This window comes from Arachis hypogaea, chromosome 15 (assembly GCF_003086295.3).
Source record: "Arachis hypogaea cultivar Tifrunner chromosome 15, arahy.Tifrunner.gnm2.J5K5, whole genome shotgun sequence".
NCBI classification, from domain to species: domain Eukaryota; kingdom Viridiplantae; phylum Streptophyta; class Magnoliopsida; order Fabales; family Fabaceae; genus Arachis; species Arachis hypogaea.
Window position 1 is genome coordinate 153,428,140 of NC_092050.1, and position 16,305 is coordinate 153,444,444.

At 37.3% G+C, this 16,305-nt stretch overlaps 2 protein-coding genes across 6 annotated transcripts; one reads left to right on the plus strand and one right to left on the minus strand.

The window, feature by feature from the left end:
* Positions 1-355: 355 nt before the first annotated feature.
* LOC112751446 (uncharacterized) lies at positions 356-10,728 on the plus strand. Of its 5 annotated transcripts, none has more exons than XM_072217952.1 (7): positions 356-602; positions 3,048-3,160; positions 3,757-3,819; positions 3,963-4,010; positions 4,092-4,145; positions 10,335-10,389; positions 10,507-10,728. In XM_072217952.1, the coding sequence occupies exons 2-7, from the start codon at positions 3,071-3,073 to the stop codon at positions 10,548-10,550; spliced, it is 354 nt and encodes a 117-aa protein (XP_072074053.1). In that variant the 5' UTR covers positions 356-602; positions 3,048-3,070; the 3' UTR covers positions 10,551-10,728. The 5 variants fall into 5 exon arrangements, with proteins under 5 accessions (XP_072074053.1, XP_025656378.1, XP_025656380.1 ...); XM_025800593.3 differs by having other exon boundaries at positions 572-1,513; XM_025800595.3 differs by lacking the exon at positions 356-602 and adding an exon at positions 934-1,538.
* Positions 10,729-13,153: 2,425 nt separating this feature from the next.
* Positions 13,154-15,400, minus strand: LOC140179437 (uncharacterized). Its single transcript, XM_072218320.1, has 4 exons — positions 15,339-15,400; positions 14,477-15,238; positions 13,873-14,375; positions 13,154-13,164 (listed from the first exon to the last, which is right to left on the minus strand). Exons 1-4 carry the CDS (start codon positions 15,398-15,400, stop codon positions 13,154-13,156), a joined length of 1,338 nt encoding a protein of 445 aa, XP_072074421.1.
* Positions 15,401-16,305: the final 905 nt, after the last annotated feature.

Consider the following 16,305-nt stretch of genomic DNA (forward strand, 5'->3'; position numbering starts at 1 on the left):
AATGATTAAAATTTTTGAATTACTGAATAGAATTTTTTGGTTGGATAATTTAGGTGGAATATTTTTTTTAAAATTTTATTGGACCAAATTTTCAACCTGATATTCACCTTGTTCAGATTTTTCAATGTCTAGCTAGTAGATGCGCTCCAAATATAACGAAAATCAATTAGAGCAAACATGGTTTTTCGAAAGCCTTTTTTCTTTTTGTTTTTGTTCTAACCCAACACTGAGTACTACTTCCATAAAGTCTCACCCAACAGGCAGCCTGTAAAAGCCCATAACATCCGCCCAGCCCAATCCATAGACAGCTTAGAACTCAGAAGTGAGAGGAGCCAGGAAAGGCACACTGATCCCCAAAAGGGAGACAAGCAGCCTACGTGTAGCACAATGGCACGAAATTCAGGATTCTCTCTACATCTTCACAAACTTGATCTGTACCGTAGTGCAGTCCTAAAATAAAATAAAAGGGGCAGAAATCTGCTGGAAATTGGCATCGGATCCGAGACTGAGACAAAAGAGAAGAGAACATCGACTTGACCAACACACGATCGATTTGGAGCATCCGCTTATTGAGGTTGTGTTCCCTACACACCTCCTCGCCGGTGAGTCACTCACTGCCTCCCTTCAAATCTGAACCTTCTTTCTTGCTTCAACCCATTTTCTACTATTCTTTTAATTTTTTGGAGTTTTAATGAATACCTTTTTATTTTAGCTGTTATAATTAGAACCCAGATACTTTATGTGGGGTTTGAAGCGCTAGGATTTTTGTGGGGTTGAGCTTCAAAAAATCCTTTTTTATTATTTTTTGTAAAGTTGAGATGTGTTTGTATGCCCAAAAAAAAAGATTGGAACTTGCTTGATTTGATATGATTGGTTTCTGCTGCTTTTTGAGCTTGTGCATAATTATTTGTTTTTGAAATGTTGGAGGACCTTGCTAATGCTATCATCATGTTGATCTTTGCTTACATTTTAGCTTAGGCATGGCAATTTCCCCCGACGGGACGAGTATCTGCGGGGAATTACCCGTCGGGAGACGGATTTGGGGAGCAAAATCTCCCCGTAGGAAACGGGGATGGAGACCCGTATAACAAACGGGGCGGGGGCAGGGGCGGGGATAGAGGTCCCCGTCCCATGGGGATCCGTATAATCCCGTTATAAGAAAAGACAAAAATGCCCTTCATATATATATTAATTTCTGAATCTCACTATCTCAGTAACCCTGGCCTCCTCCATTCTGCGTTACTTTTCTTCAGTCACATGAAAGGGATGAAACCCTAACCTCTCTACTCTCCAGAAGTCCACCTCTCTTCTTCCAAATCTCACCGCCGGCCACCAAAATCCCTTCACCATCGCACTCTCCCAAAACCCCCCTCACCGTTGTTGCTGTCTTCACGCGTTAGAGACGTTGCAGCAGGGTTACAGGAGTGTCGCGCCATCACCGTCTTCGTCACAGTAGTCGCGTCGCGTTGTCGCCGTTCTGTGAGCAGCAAGAGCGTCGTGCCGTTGCCGTTCAGTGAGTGTCACGCCGTCGCCGTTCAGTGAGCGTTGTTCTTCGTCGTCCCCTATGATTTCCATTTAACTTAAAAATTTGTTAATTTCTGTGATTTCTGTAAGATTTGTGATTCATGTGATTTTCTGTAATTTCTATGATTTCTATGAGATCTGTGATTCATGTGATTTTTTGTGATTTTCTGTAATTTCTGTGATTTACTTTGAAGCATTTGTTAATTTGATTTATGTCATATCTGTGATTTTTTGCATTTTCTGTGATTATATCTCATATCTCAGATCTCTGTGATTTACCTTCGATTTCTGTAAATTCTGTTTTATTTTTAAAATTTTTTTTAAATCCGTGGACATCCGTGGATACCCGAGTCCCCGGCGGATACGGGGTCCCCGTTACCCGTCGCGGAGACGGGGCGGGGACGGGGACTGATAATGGAGGCGGGGGGCGGGGGGCGGGGGGCGGGGGGGCATGTCCCCGCCCCATGGAGACCCGTTGCCATCCCTATTTTAGCTGTAGTTGATTAAGATTGAAACCATTTGTTTGAGGAAGTGTTTTTGTTAATTGATTTGGAGGAGAAATGATGAGAAGCTTAGGTTGATATGATTTGAGCTTAAGTTGCTAAGGACTGAACTTGCAATTTCCTTGTAAATTTCGATTGCTTGCTCGTTTATTTAGTTGTTTGTTTTTCTCTTCAATTACTTCGTGTTATGCATTTCAAAATAAAAAAATATATATATTTCTAGTTGATCATAGTGTAAAACCTGGGTTGGGAAAGGCAATCACAGTAACTAGTCGGATTAGTTAATTTTCGGTCTAAATACAGGTGGCAAAGACCATAAAGTTAAAAAATAAAACTTTCAGCTAACGTTTTCCCATGTTTATATTGCGAAGGGTCTGAACATATTTATGGTTACTATGGCTGCCTGGTCTTAGCTGTTTAGGTATTCAAGATCTCAATTAGTTTGAGTATATGACTATATGCTTGTTTCTTGTGCTGTCCATACAAGTTTTTATATTTTTTATTAATTTATTTTGGTCAACATGTGTATTTTGTTCACCTTGTATACTTTAAGTTAATTGGTAAATCAATGTCTCTTGGTATGGGTGAAATGTTGGCTGCTTACTATTTTATCAACACTTGTTTATTTCTTTTGCCCATATTTTAATGAAGTTAGTTTGTTAATGTTGACTTGAATGTCTGACAATATTGATCCAAATTCCCCTTCTTTGCTATAGATTCTGATGCTTTCTTTGCTCTGAAATCTAAAGAGCTCTCTAAGTTGTAGTCATTATTAGAGTGTGGAACTTATTTGCAAGTGTAGCGCTAATTTAGTTTCTGTTTTCATTTTCACTGGTTTATGTTTTCAAAATTGTGAAAAGAAAAAGAAATAAAAACAGTAAAGTCTTGTTTTCTCTTTTTTATTTCCTGTTTTGACTTCTTTTTCTCTTTTCAAAATTCTGAAAACATACAACTGAAAATGAAAATAGAATAATTAAAGCAGGAATTTTCTACTAAGATGACATATTCTTGAAACTGCAGGTTTTTACACACTAAAGGGCCTCATGTCAAACGTAGAGGATAACAAAGAACAACGACAAATGGATGTCAACGCATCTAATGAGTCGAGTAACATGCCGTCATCCCAGAAGCAGGTGGTATCCATATCAATCTCCTTGCATTCTTAAATCAAAAGTTAAATGTGACCTTCAATGAAATAATCTATTAAGTATCTAAGGAATGTAGGAAATAACACACCTTAAAAGCTAGTTGTTAAGGGGGAAGTACCAGTCTCCTTAAATACAACATCAAGCATTCCATACTACCCAATGCGGGACTTTGGACACCCTATAATACCCAAGTCCCTAAACAATACACCGCCCCTGGAGAACCGACATCCACGGAGGCTTAACTCTATCGACACTGACCCAGTGGTGTCTGGCTTTCAGTATTTGGTATTCGCCTTAATCCATCCTATAGGTAGCCCTTTCCATGTGCCGACAACCAAGGCTTTGATATCGTTGTTAAGTATCTAAAAAAAGTGGGAAACAGGAAACCACATCTTAAAAGTTAGCTGCTAAGGGAGGAACCACTCTCCTTAATAAATACAACATCAAGCATCCATACTACTCAATGTAGACCTTGGGCACCCCATAATACCTAAGTCCTTAACATATTCCCTTTACTATGAGATTGTTTACTGCCAAAAGAATTTGTTATTTTCCGCCTTACTAGTTTATAAACCTTGTAGGAGGAAGCTATAAAGAAAAAATATGGAGGAATGATGCCCAAAAAGCCACCTCTCATATCTAAGGTATGTGACTCGAGGATTCTATGAGTAGATTTATTTGTCACTTCTATTTTTGAATTCAAGATGGTCAATACTTGTGATTTTCTTAATGTTCACTGACATATACTTATGTTAATTTTCACTCCGAATCCAACTTCTCATGGCAGGACCATGAGCGCGCTTACTTTGATTCCGCTGATTGGGCACTTGGAAAGGTACTTCTTGCAGACCCTACTATGTAATAATTGCATATATTTAATTTTTCTTATGCTTGAATGTGCTCTCACATCAAACAGCAAGGTGGCGAGAAGCCTAAGGGACCACTTGAAGCACTTAGACCTAAACTACAGGTATTGAACCAATATTCTCATACCTGAATTTAAGATGGTAATGTTGCTTTGTAAGGTTTAGTAAGATTCATTATTCTAATGCGTGTGAATAGTGTGCTGCCTGATGGTTGTTGAATTTATACGAAGCTTTTGTGTCTAATGGCTAAACTGGGTTGTATCATGCGGATTGATGAAATGAGCTTAGAGAGGTGAATTTCTGTGTGCTCCCATAGAGGCGAGGGAGAAATTGAGTGAGAGAAGCATGTGAGTTTGATGAAGTGATTTTGTTATAATGGTGAATCACACCTTTACACTATACAGTTAGACTATATATATATATAGTAAAGGCCTAACAGCTACTTCTACTGCTAACAATGTAACTAACTAGTCCTAGTCAGCATAGAGAAAATACAATTGAGTCCTTAATAAGGATATTAACTTAACTAACCATACATCAGGCTTGTCAGTAAGAGTGAAGAGTAAAAATACTTACTCCCCAACAGCCCCCCGCAAGCTTGGAGTGTGAAGGTCGCGCAGTCCAAGCTTGAGAAATAGCTTCGAAAAGGGGCCAGGCGCCAACGGTTTCTCGTCAAGATATCAGCAAGCTGCTCTTGACTAGCAATTGGAAGAAGCCTGGTAAGACCGATCTGCATCTTCTCACGAGTAATATGACAATCAACCTCAATGTTCTTTGTCCGTTCATGGAAGATGGGATTTGCTGGCAAATGCAACGCCGATTGACTATCACAATAGAGGTTGATGGACTTGGAAAGCCGGAGCCGTAATTCGTTGAACAGATTAAAGAGCCATGGCGCCTCACAAGTAGCATGTGCTAATGCTTGATACTCTGCTTCAGTGGAGGACTTGGCCACCGTCGATTGTTTCTTACTCTTCCACGAGATGAGGGAGGAACCATGGAAGAAGCAATAGCCGGAAACCAATCTCCGGGAATCAATGCAAGAGGCCCAGTCAGAATTAGAGAATCCGACAACGTGCTGGTCAGAGGTGGAAGAGAAGAAAAGACCTGTAGTTGGACAACCTTTAAGGTACTTAAGAATCCTCATAGCGGCAGAGAAATGCCCGGATCGTGGATGATCAAGGTGCTGACTCAATTTGCCAACAGCAAAGCAAATGTCAGGCCTTGTGTTAGTCAAGTAGAGTAGGCGTCCGATAAGCTTTTGAAAAGGTGTCGAATCCTCAAGGACATCGCCACTGTCCTTGGTGAGCTTGCAAGCATAGTCCATAGGGGTAGAGCTCGGTTTGCACTCAAGCAGCCCATAATCACTCAGCAAATCGGCGACATTTCTTCTGATAAACGACAATGCCCTTGCCAGAACGAGCCACCTCCATCCCGAGAAAGTATTTCAAATCACCTAATTCCTTAATGCTGAAACGATCATCAAGGAGTTGCTTAACGTTGTTAATTTCAGCAAGAGAATCCCCAGTGAGGATGAGATCATCGACGTACACGAGGATGATGCTGATCCCATGGGCAGTGCTTAGTGAACAAAGAATGGTCAAGTCTAGACTGAGCAAAACCAGCCCCACGTAACACAGAAGTGAGTTTCATGTTCCATTGACGGCTAGCCTGCTTCAAGCCATAAAAGGACTTCTTCAAGCGACAAACCAACCCTCGCTTAGCAACATCAAGACCTGGAGGGAGTGTCGTGTAGACTTCTTTATCAAGCTCTCCATGGAAGAAAGCTGTATTAACATCCAATTGCTTGAGAAACCAATTTTTGACAGCTGCCAAAGAAAGAACAACGCGTAGTGTGGTGACTTTCACAATGGGACTGAAGGTATCAATATAATCAACTCCTGGAATTTGGATAAAACCTTTGGCAACAAGCCTGGTCTTGTGCCATTCAATGGTGCCGTCTGGATTAAATTTAACCCGAAAGACCCACTTGCAACCTATTGGAGTTTTTCCTGTCAGCAAAGGAGTTAACTTCCAAGTCTGATTCTGCTCAAGAGGATCCAGCTCAGCTTTAATGGCGCTCCTCCAACATTGTTGAGACACAGCATCCCTAAAAGTCTGTGGTTCGGTATTTTGGGAGATGGCCATAGAGAACCTTTGAAAACTGTGACTTAAATTTTGATATGATACTGTAAATGGATATTTGCAATGAGTACTAGTGCCACTGATGGAATTCACACAATGATAATCCTTAAGATAAGAGGGTGGCCTATGGTCTCTAGTTGATCTCCTAAGAATGGGACGAATGAGCTGGGAAACTGACTCGGACTCGGGACCTACAGGTGGAGGAGGCAATGATGGGGATGTGTCATGCGGAAAGGTAGGTGTGTGAGATGAGGGGAATGGTGAATCATTTGATTCAAGACCTAATGGAGAGGGAACCTCAGGAGTGTCGTCAGTGCCAAAACTAGTGCATTCATGTAAAGAGAAGTCCGGAGGACGAGAATGAACATTAGAGTCTAATGAAGCTGAATCATGCAATGGAATGTCATAAGAGAACGGATCTAAGGAAGGGACATACATCAGTGCAGGGGGCTCGGTGGAAGTTGGTGTGTTGCATGTAAGAAAGGAAAATGATTTTCCTAAAAGATGGCATTACGAGAGATGAAAATTTTTCTAGTTCGTAAATCAATTAACAAGTAACCTTTGGTACCCTCTTGATATCCAAGAAAGCAACATTTATGTGCTCATGAATCCAATTTAGATTGCTGGGCAGTCAAGGTGCTCACATAAACAAGACATCCAAATACCTTGGGAAATATAAGGAAGTTTGTTATGCAAAACTTCAAAGGGAGACTGATCTTTAAGAAGGCTACCTGGATATCTGTTTATGAGGTGCACTGCATGCTTAACAGCATAGTTCCAAAAACAAGCAGAGATGTGTGACTGAAACATGAGGCTTCGGGCCACTTCTAAGATATGTCGATGCTTTCTTTCTACGATTCCAGTTTGTTGTGGTGTTTCCACACAAGAGGTTTGATGAGTAATACCATTTGAAGCATAGAAAGAAAGCAATGTAAATTCTGGTCCATTGTCTGACCGAACGGCCTTAACTGATTTTTCAAACTGAGTTTTCACAAACTGAACAAATGCTTTAACTAAATTAGAAGCCTCTGATTTTCGTTTCATAAGGTAAATCCAGGTAAATCTACTTGTGTCATCAACAACAGTAAAAAATTATTTGTGTCCACTAAGGGAAGGTACACTCAATGGTCCCCAAATATCTATATGAACAAGATCAAAACAAAAATTTGCTGTACTAGAACTAAGAGGAAATGGCAGCCGTTTTTGCTTACCACAGTGAAATGGATCACAAGGATCCTTATGTGATTTGCTATGAAGGGAAATTTTTCTTTCATTACAAGCATTCTAGTTTAGGGTAGATGCCCTAGCCTATTATGCCATGTGCTACTTGAGACTACATTGTTTATTGTCGGAGGTGCACTAATCTGTGGTGCTATATGGAATGCATGATGTGCAGAGTTTTGTAGAATGTAAAGTCCATCAGCAACTCTAGCTACTCCAATCATCTTTGACAAATCCTGTACTTCACAAACAGCATCAGAAATTTTCAATTCACATTTTAAATTTGTAGTGAGTGATGAAACAGAAATAAGTTTGAAGTTGAAGGTAGGTATATATAGTGTATTTGTGAGGTATAGGTCATTAGTGAAAGAGACAGTCCCCATTATGCTGCTGATAGTGTATGATCCATTGGGGAGTCTCACTATTACAGGTGGGATATGGAAATAAGAATCTAAATCTTGAAGTGAATATGACACATGATCTGTTGCACCAGTGTCAATCACACAAGATTTCGATTTTTCTGTTTCATAACCACTGATCTCTGCCAACACGTGTGATTTAAAGTGTAAAATTTGAACCACTCTTTTACTCCTCATTGTTGGAGCTTGTGTGTTAATTTGGTTGGTGCTATGAATATGCTGCACCTCTTGGTGTTGAAGGAGAGCAAGTAAAGCAAGCTTTTGATCCTGAGTGAACTCCAGAACCTGATCATCAACCTTGTGCCTTTGGTCTGCACTGTCTTCATCACGAGTCTCTTCAGTGGCTGCATAATTGCAGCACCATCACTGTACCTTTCCTTGAGGTGTGGTGGCAGACCGTGCTTCTTATAGCACACATCAATTGTGTGTCCTGCCTTCCCACAATATGTACATTGCACTCATCCTCGCCCTTGTCCTCTTCCACCACTGAACCTGCCTCGACCTCGTCCTCTATAGGCATTTTCAGAATTTCTGGCAGGGTTCCCTTCACTAGTTCGTGCACTGCTTTGGCGCTGTGCTTGGGAGGCATTTAAGAGTATCCCTGGTCCACCATCAATACTGACAAGCTGCCTTTCTTGCTGTGTAAGCAGGGAAAAGGTGGAATCAATGTGTGGCAAAGGATCCATTAACATAATTTGCGATCGAACTCCACTGAACTGTTCGCTTAATCCTCTTGAGAACCGTACCACATAGCCTTCTGTGCTGTATTTTTGCATCACTCCAAGTCCACACTTACAAGTCTCACCACAATCACATGAAGGAACTGGTTGAAAACTGTCTAGATCTTCCCAAAGTCCTTTCAGTTTAGTAAAGTAATTCGTCACTGACAACTATCCTTGCCTCACAACATATAGTTCTTCCTCTAATTCAGCGAACCGAAACGATCTCCATGATAGTATCTCCTTTTCAGGTCTCTCCAGAGGTCATAAGCCAAATTATTCCAGATTACACTACGTGAGATGTCACGACTTAAAGACAAGTTTATCCAAGCCACAACGCAAGTGTTACATATCTCCTATTGTTCAAACATTACATCAGATTCGCTAGGTTTCTTGATAGTTCCGTCAACAAATCACAGTTTATTTTTAGCATTTAGGGCTAAAGTCATAGATCTACACCAGTCATTATAATTCGAACCAGTGATGATAACAGGAGTGATAGAGATACCAGGATTTGCGAAAGGATGGAGGAAGTAAGGACTGGCAGGATTTGCGCTCGGATTTGAGGTTCCACGAGCCTTTCGGTGCACAGATTGCAATTCTGCAATTTGATTCATGAATGCAGCAACTGATTCAGCACTATATGTGCTTGGATTCACCTTAACCTCGGAATTTTGGTGTGACGCTTCCATGGCGCCAAATTGCAGATCAAAAAATCCGAAGAAGAATTCAAAATCACACGCACTAGCCACGATCTCAAACTTTCTTGTCGCACACCACCTCGATCCACGTTCACTGCACCATGATGAAATGAGCTTAGAGAGGTGAATTTCTGTGTGCTTCCATAGAGGTGAGGGAGAAATTGAGTGAGAAAAGCATGTGAATGGAAGTGATTTTGTTATAATGGGGAATCACACCTTTACACTATATATATAGTAAAGGCCTAATAGCTACTTCTACTGCTAACAATGTAACTAACTAGTCCTAGTCAGCATAGAGAAAATACAACTGAGTTCTTAATAAGGATATTAACTTAACTAACCATACATCAAGCTATGTCAGTAAGAGTGAAGAGTAAAAATACTCTTATTCCCCAACATGGATAACTAAAATATAAGCAAATAATGGTAATGCGCATTGGATGGTGAAAATTTCATTGTGCGATTCAGTGCTTATTTGTTAACTGCCTCCTCCCCCCCAAAAAAAAAAACCTTTCTTCTAAGGAACATTCCTTTTTCCCTAAAGTTATTGTCGATAAATGCTAACTATACTACCCAAAAGCAACCAACAACTACACATTTTCCTATCAAATACCCTTCCAAATATGTAGAGACATTAGGGAGAAAAACGTAGGGTTGTAACTGTTAGTTGTTGCTTGCTTTTGAGTTATATGATTAGCATTTCCCTTTTTCTCTAGGAAACTTCCGATGATAAGATTTTATAAACATAAATAATTTAATCCAACAGAAACTTAATTTTACAATTGGGAGCAGCTTCTGCGGCATTTCTGCTTTGTTGTTGCTTTGCATTGCAATGGTAGAATCATAGTTGGTAAATTTCAGATGTCTTCATAGCTTCTGCACACTTCACTATCAGCAAAAAAGAAAATCTAAACAAATTAACCTTGATACCATAGTTTTGTTTAGGCATATTAGTTACCACACGTGCTCTTTAGTAATTCAATAAATAAATAAATAAATTGCTGAAAACTTAAAGCCTCAAATCCCCTAATCACCTACTTTTCATATTTGAACAAAGTTAAATCTAATCACACATTTGCCAATTTCAGCCAACACAACAACAAACACGCTACCGGAAATCTCCTTATGCTCCTGAAGGAGAAGGTATGTCTATTATTTCAAAAGCTTACATTGTTCAATGAAACTGGTTGGTTGTCTTCGATTCCCTTTTTTGAGCATCATCGAAACAAACTGACTAAGCCAATTCCGTTGTTTCTGTAGAAGGGGGAAGCGTTCCACCAGAGGATTCTCCATCCAACGAGTAAAAGCAGCAAATCAGTCTTTTCATGATGTGCTGACAATCATTGTTCTGATACCTGTGTAGGTATGACCTTTCGTTGTTTTTCAACAATAAAGGAAAGTTGAATTTGTGTATTCATATATTAGCAAAAGACCAATGATTTGAACTTGCAGCTATATGCTGTAAAAGACTTATTGGGATTATGATTCGTGTTTGCCTCTTCTTTTTCACCCTTATCTTCATTGTTTTTTTTCCCCTCCTGGAAGATAAAAGGCGATAAATTATTAATAGTAAAAATTAAAGAAAAAGAGTGATCCTCTCGTCGTGTCGTTGGCCTTTTTTGTTTTTGGCAAAAATGGTGTACAGATTTTAAATTAAGAACTTATTGTGATATGCACAATTGCATCATGTAATTTATGTAGTTGATGTTGTAATATATGGTGATCATTGGTATAAATGGTAGAATTAGTACGTATTTGGGAATGCTTAAAAATTAAACATTTTAATAATTTTATGGTGAAAATTTATGTTGTCTTCGTACGAAGTTAATATTTACGAACTGTTAAATAATTTGAGAATGCATGTGAGTTGTTGCCTAATTTTATGGACTATCATGCTAGGTGTATATTAAAATCAGTTACTAGCATAAAATACATGTTAGAATATAAAATACATATAGGAAATAAGTTAAATTATATGTATTTGTATATATAGTGGTTAATTTTAGTGTACAAATAATATTTTTATTTTATTTATATAATTGTTTTTTAAAATAATCGATCATATGAGAATTAATAGACTTGGATATCTTAGCTAACAATAATGGTTTTAAGACCATGTATTGGTTTTCGAATGTGTGAAAAAAATATTTTTAAGTGGTATAATTACAAAAATTGATTTGAAATAATAGTTTATATTATTTAATATTTGATACTTGAAGTTAAATTCATAAAATTATTACAATTTAAAAATAATACTTCTGTTCATAAATTTCAAAATAGTGGTTTCACTTATAAGTTTTTTCTGCTTAAAATTATTCATTTTGATTATAATCTGATTTAAAAAATTTATGGATATGATTATTTTCTGGCAAAATAGAATATTAAAATGTGTTCATACTATTGGTCATTCTATTGTTATGTCACCAAATAAAATTGGTGATTTCATGTCTTGCAATTAAAGGTATTACGTTGGGTTAGTTTGGATTTTGGGTAAAATGAGAATTAAACCGATTAAATTTAAATTGTGAGCGGATCTGAACTAATTAAATTCGATTTGAATTCGTTTGGTTAATTGAATACCCAATTAAAAAGAAAATTTATAAAAGAAAACTTTAATAATAATAATAATAATAATAATAATAATACATCATCAATTTAAAATTAAATAATTATCATAATTTTAAAGATTTTTGGATTAGGAGATAAAGATGTATATATTTTATTTATTTTTTAATTAATATTAAACTAATCAGATAATTGGGATGGTTCGGGTTCCACAATTCCAGAACTAATACTCATACCAATTAAAATTCCAGAACTAATACTCATACCAATTAAAATTCAATTAAAATTGGGTTGGGTTGAATCGGACCTGACTCGATTGTATCCGATTACCTATTAAATTCAGAACTAATATAATCGAATTGGATTGATTTTAGATGGAAAATCAGGTTATCCATATCCATGAAAATCCTTTGAAACGTACTTCAAATGTTTGTAATAGGAAAAGTTTAAATATTATTTAAAATTTATTAGTTTATATTTTTAGAATGTTTAATTTAATTTGATGTATTTTAATTTTATTTATTTAGTTACTAAATTAGGCTTTATGTTTATGGGTTTAGGGTTTTCTTTGTTTTAATCTAGTAATAGGTTATAAATACTTCATAAACTATTATAGTTGTTATATATTAAGTGATTAAAGGTGTGAAAACTTTTTTTTTGTTCGTAATAAAATTATAATGTGAATAAGTTAGGTTGAAGAGTCCCTTTTTTATTATATCAATAAATTGAATAGAAAGTTGAGTGATTCTCTTTGTATTCAATTTCAATAATCTATCTTTTTGTTAACTATTAATTTCAATAGATTTTTTTTTATTCAATTTTAATTCATGTTTTTTTTATTTTTTGTTTATCACCCTTACTCACAATCATGAGTGTAAATGGACAACGATTTCACTTTTGGAAATGGTGAAGAAAAATGGACAAAATAGCATAATGGGGATTGCTTGCAGCTTCTGGATGACAATTTATAACCATTTTTGGAAACATTCCTAATCATTTAATCAACATATGAATTTTATCCTTTTTGTATAACGATTTAATAGTTAAATTAGTCTCTTAAAGATAGATTGTTCTTTAAATTTATTACTAAAATTTTATCAATTAAATTGGTCTTTCAAAAATTATAAATTAATTATTTTTATTCTTCTGTCACTCTATTAACAATTTTTGTCAATAATTTTTTAGATAATTACATCTCCATCCAACTCCAAACAAAGTGGGCGTATTTTCAAAAAACAGCAACAAAAACAAGGCAACAACTACAAAGAAAACATAAAAATTAGCATTAAACAGCAAATATGGAGCAAAAGAATATAATGATTTTAGCTCCTTCAAAGACACTTCAAGATGAACCTGATTAGATATACAACATCAAATCATGATCATTCTCCTTCCAACTTTTACTCTGCAGAATTATTGGCTTTTTTCATAGATCAGTAAATCATGCATCAAAAGATAAACTTCATATGTCTTCTTATTCACCTTAGACTTCATATTTGCACTCATAAGAACATCAATTACTCCTATATTGTCGATCTTGACACCATTGATTTGTGCATTCTACAACTTCCTCCTTTAACTTCTCTAATACCAACACTCTATTAGTAAAGACAATGTTATTTCTACATCTCCATGTGCACCATATTACAGAAAAAAATAACACCATCCACACTTCCTTCAAATCTTTCCATATCTTTCTATCCATCCACACCTCAAAGCATTCTTTAGTGGTTCCTGGCTAAACCCAAATCACACTCCAATCCACTAAGATTGATCCCCACAACTTCCATATACGATCACATGAAAAAAAATAAGTGATGTACTGTCTCCAACCTATCCTTACATAAGACACAAAAGGATTCCGCTTCTGGTACAATCTTAACTTATATAATCTATCTCTAGTATTCATTCTTTCCAAAATTACAAACCACATCAGCAACTCAACCCGTGGAGGCACAATACTTTTCCACAATTGTTTCGTGAAATTATACATATTGGGTTCCACTCCTATCTCCTTATTCTTATATACCACATCTAAAAAAGATTTAACAGAAAAATTACCTTGCTTGTGATGCTTCCATTTCAAAGTGTCCACCTCTTCTTGTCTAATTCCGATTTTTGACAAAATTACAAGAAGCTTTACAAGGTCTTGTTCTTCCCATTCCCATAAAGCTCTTCTCCATTGTAGGCTCCATCTCCAAATATAACCATCCCAAATGTCACACTCACTGATTGAGCACTCCTTGTTCAGCGTCACCCTGTAAAGACTTGGGAATACCTCTTTCAATCTACCTTCCTGTACCCAAAGGTCGTGCCAGAATTTGGTTTTAGTTTCGTTACCCACTTGCAATTGAAGACCCTCTTGATATATATCCACAAGACTGCTCTCACTCATACGTATGTTGCCAATGTCAGCCCATACACCCCCAGTTCTCTTCAAATTTTGATTTTCAAAAGACATACCACCATCAAGGTTATTGCAAGACCAAACTACTTTTCTTCCAAAGCGGACATTTCTCCTTATTGAACCTCCACCACCACTTAAACATTCCTCCTTATTGAACCTCCACCACAACTTAAACAATAGAGCAGTATTCTTCAAAGATATGTCTCCTACCCCCAAACTTCCTTGTTTTTTTGGTTTTTGTACAACACTCCACTTTACCTTCGGCATACCCTTTCCACCATCTGCCTTAACCCAAAAAAATCTCGACTATAGAGAAACAATCTTGCAGCAACAGCCTTAGAAATTTTGAACATGCTAAGGTAATACATAGGAAGGCTATTTAGGACAGCCTTTATAAGGACTAGTTTACCTACCTTTGTTAAAAACTTTCCTTCCCAACCCTTAAGTCTTTCCTTTACCTTCTTTATAATAGGATCCCATGTCTTCACACGTTTTGGATTCGCCCCTAGAGGAATCCCCAAATACCGGATCGAAAGTATAGCTTTGTTGCACTCCAAGATACCACACGCTTCATCAATTGTCTCCTCTCCACAGTTTATGCCAATGACCACAGATTTGTCATAATTGATCTTTAGACTAGACATAATCTCAAAACCCTGAAAGATCCTCTTATAGTTCGTCATAGACTCAACGTCACAAGGACAAAACAAGATTGTGTCGTCTGCGAACTGTAAGTGTGAGATTTGTATCTTGTCTCTACCTATCTCCAATGGTTTTATTCTCCCAATTTCAGACAACCTTCTAAGCATACTATTCAACACTTGACCAACTAGAACAAATAAAAATGGGGATAATGGATCACCCTGACGTAAGCCCTTATGTAGCTTAAATGGAATGGTTGGTGTTCCGTTCACTAAAATAGACATGGATGCTGTCGTGAGGCTCACACGAATCCACTCTCTCCACTTTTTTCCGAACCCCATATTCTCCAACACTACATCCACAACACTCCATCTGTCCCTGTCATAAGCCTTATGAAAATCAAGTTTAATCAACCAAGCCGAAGTCTTCTTCTTTAACCAATGGACTTGGAAAAGACGATGCACTCGATGTTCGTTACCTAGTAGACGAAATAAGCAGTAGTGTTCTATATAGGGATTTTGGGTGAGCAGGAGGCATCATGGACGTGTATATTTGAAGAAAAAAAAAGGAAAGAACACTTACGACCGTTTACTTTTGTAGGGTTGATTCTTTGGGGGAGATTTCAAGGGTAGTGGCACGAATGAACAGTGTGTCCATTAAGGGTAGAAGGAACGAATTTTTGAATGCAAGGTTTATGCAATATAACTAAGACAAGTGGGATGAAAATAGCATACGGTTGAATGCATGGAGAGCTAAGAAGAATGATGATCGGACCGAAAGAAAGATTAACCACCAGCAGAACGAGTCAAAATACTATGTAGAGAAGAAAAGGCAGATAGAGGAGAAAAACATGTTGGCAACAGTTAGGGACGGGACGAAAAACACTGATGGTTATAGGGAGGACAGGAAGGTTGTGGAAAGGGTAACCTCCAAAAAGCAAGTTGATATATTGAGCAGAAGTATTGTATCATCAAAAATTGACCATATCAAGGTCAGTTCATTGATGAATATGCTGAGGAAGAGACATTGGACCCTATAGATGTCTGATTACGCTTGAAAGCATAAAGTTCAGGGACAATGCTCTTGATGATCCAATGCTTAATGAATTCTTCGATGATCTCAATTCCTATTAGGGCTTCACGTGGAATTTATCTAGAAGAATTTGAGTGGAGATTATTGGACTTTCGGTGCACTTGTGGTCTGAAAGAATATTCTGGAATATTAGAAGGATATAGGACAATCTTGTCACAATGGAAGACTTAACAGAGAACAACTGTTCCTTTTGTGCTGCAAGAATTTTGATAAATTCCTACTAGTGGGAACTAATATATGAGTGAGTCTTGGTGAAGGATTGGAACAAGGAATTCGAAGTTTTTGTGAGGGAGTTTGGATTGAAATCTATAGTATGCAGATCCACCCTAGAAGTACAATATGTGATGGTGAAT

Excerpts from the sequence above, each read along its gene's own strand:
- LOC112751446 (XM_072217952.1), top strand. The coding sequence starts at position 3,071 with ATGTCAAACGTAGAGGATAACAAAGAACAACGACAAATGGATGTCAAC. Across the intron at positions 3,820-3,962 it reads AGCCACCTCTCATATCTAAG|GACCATGAGCGCGCTTACTT; the intron begins GTATGTGACTCG and ends TTCTCATGGCAG. Across the intron at positions 4,146-10,334 it reads CACTTAGACCTAAACTACAG|CCAACACAACAACAAACACG; the intron begins GTATTGAACCAA and ends TGCCAATTTCAG.
- LOC140179437 (XM_072218320.1), bottom strand. The coding sequence starts at position 15,400 with ATGATGCCTCCTGCTCACCCAAAATCCCTATATAGAACACTACTGCTT. Across the intron at positions 15,239-15,338 it reads CTGCTTATTTCGTCTACTAG|GGACAGATGGAGTGTTGTGG; the intron begins GTAACGAACATC and ends GGCTTATGACAG. Across the intron at positions 14,376-14,476 it reads GTGGAAAGGGTATGCCGAAG|GTTCAATAAGGAGGAATGTT; the intron begins GTAAAGTGGAGT and ends GTTGTGGTGGAG.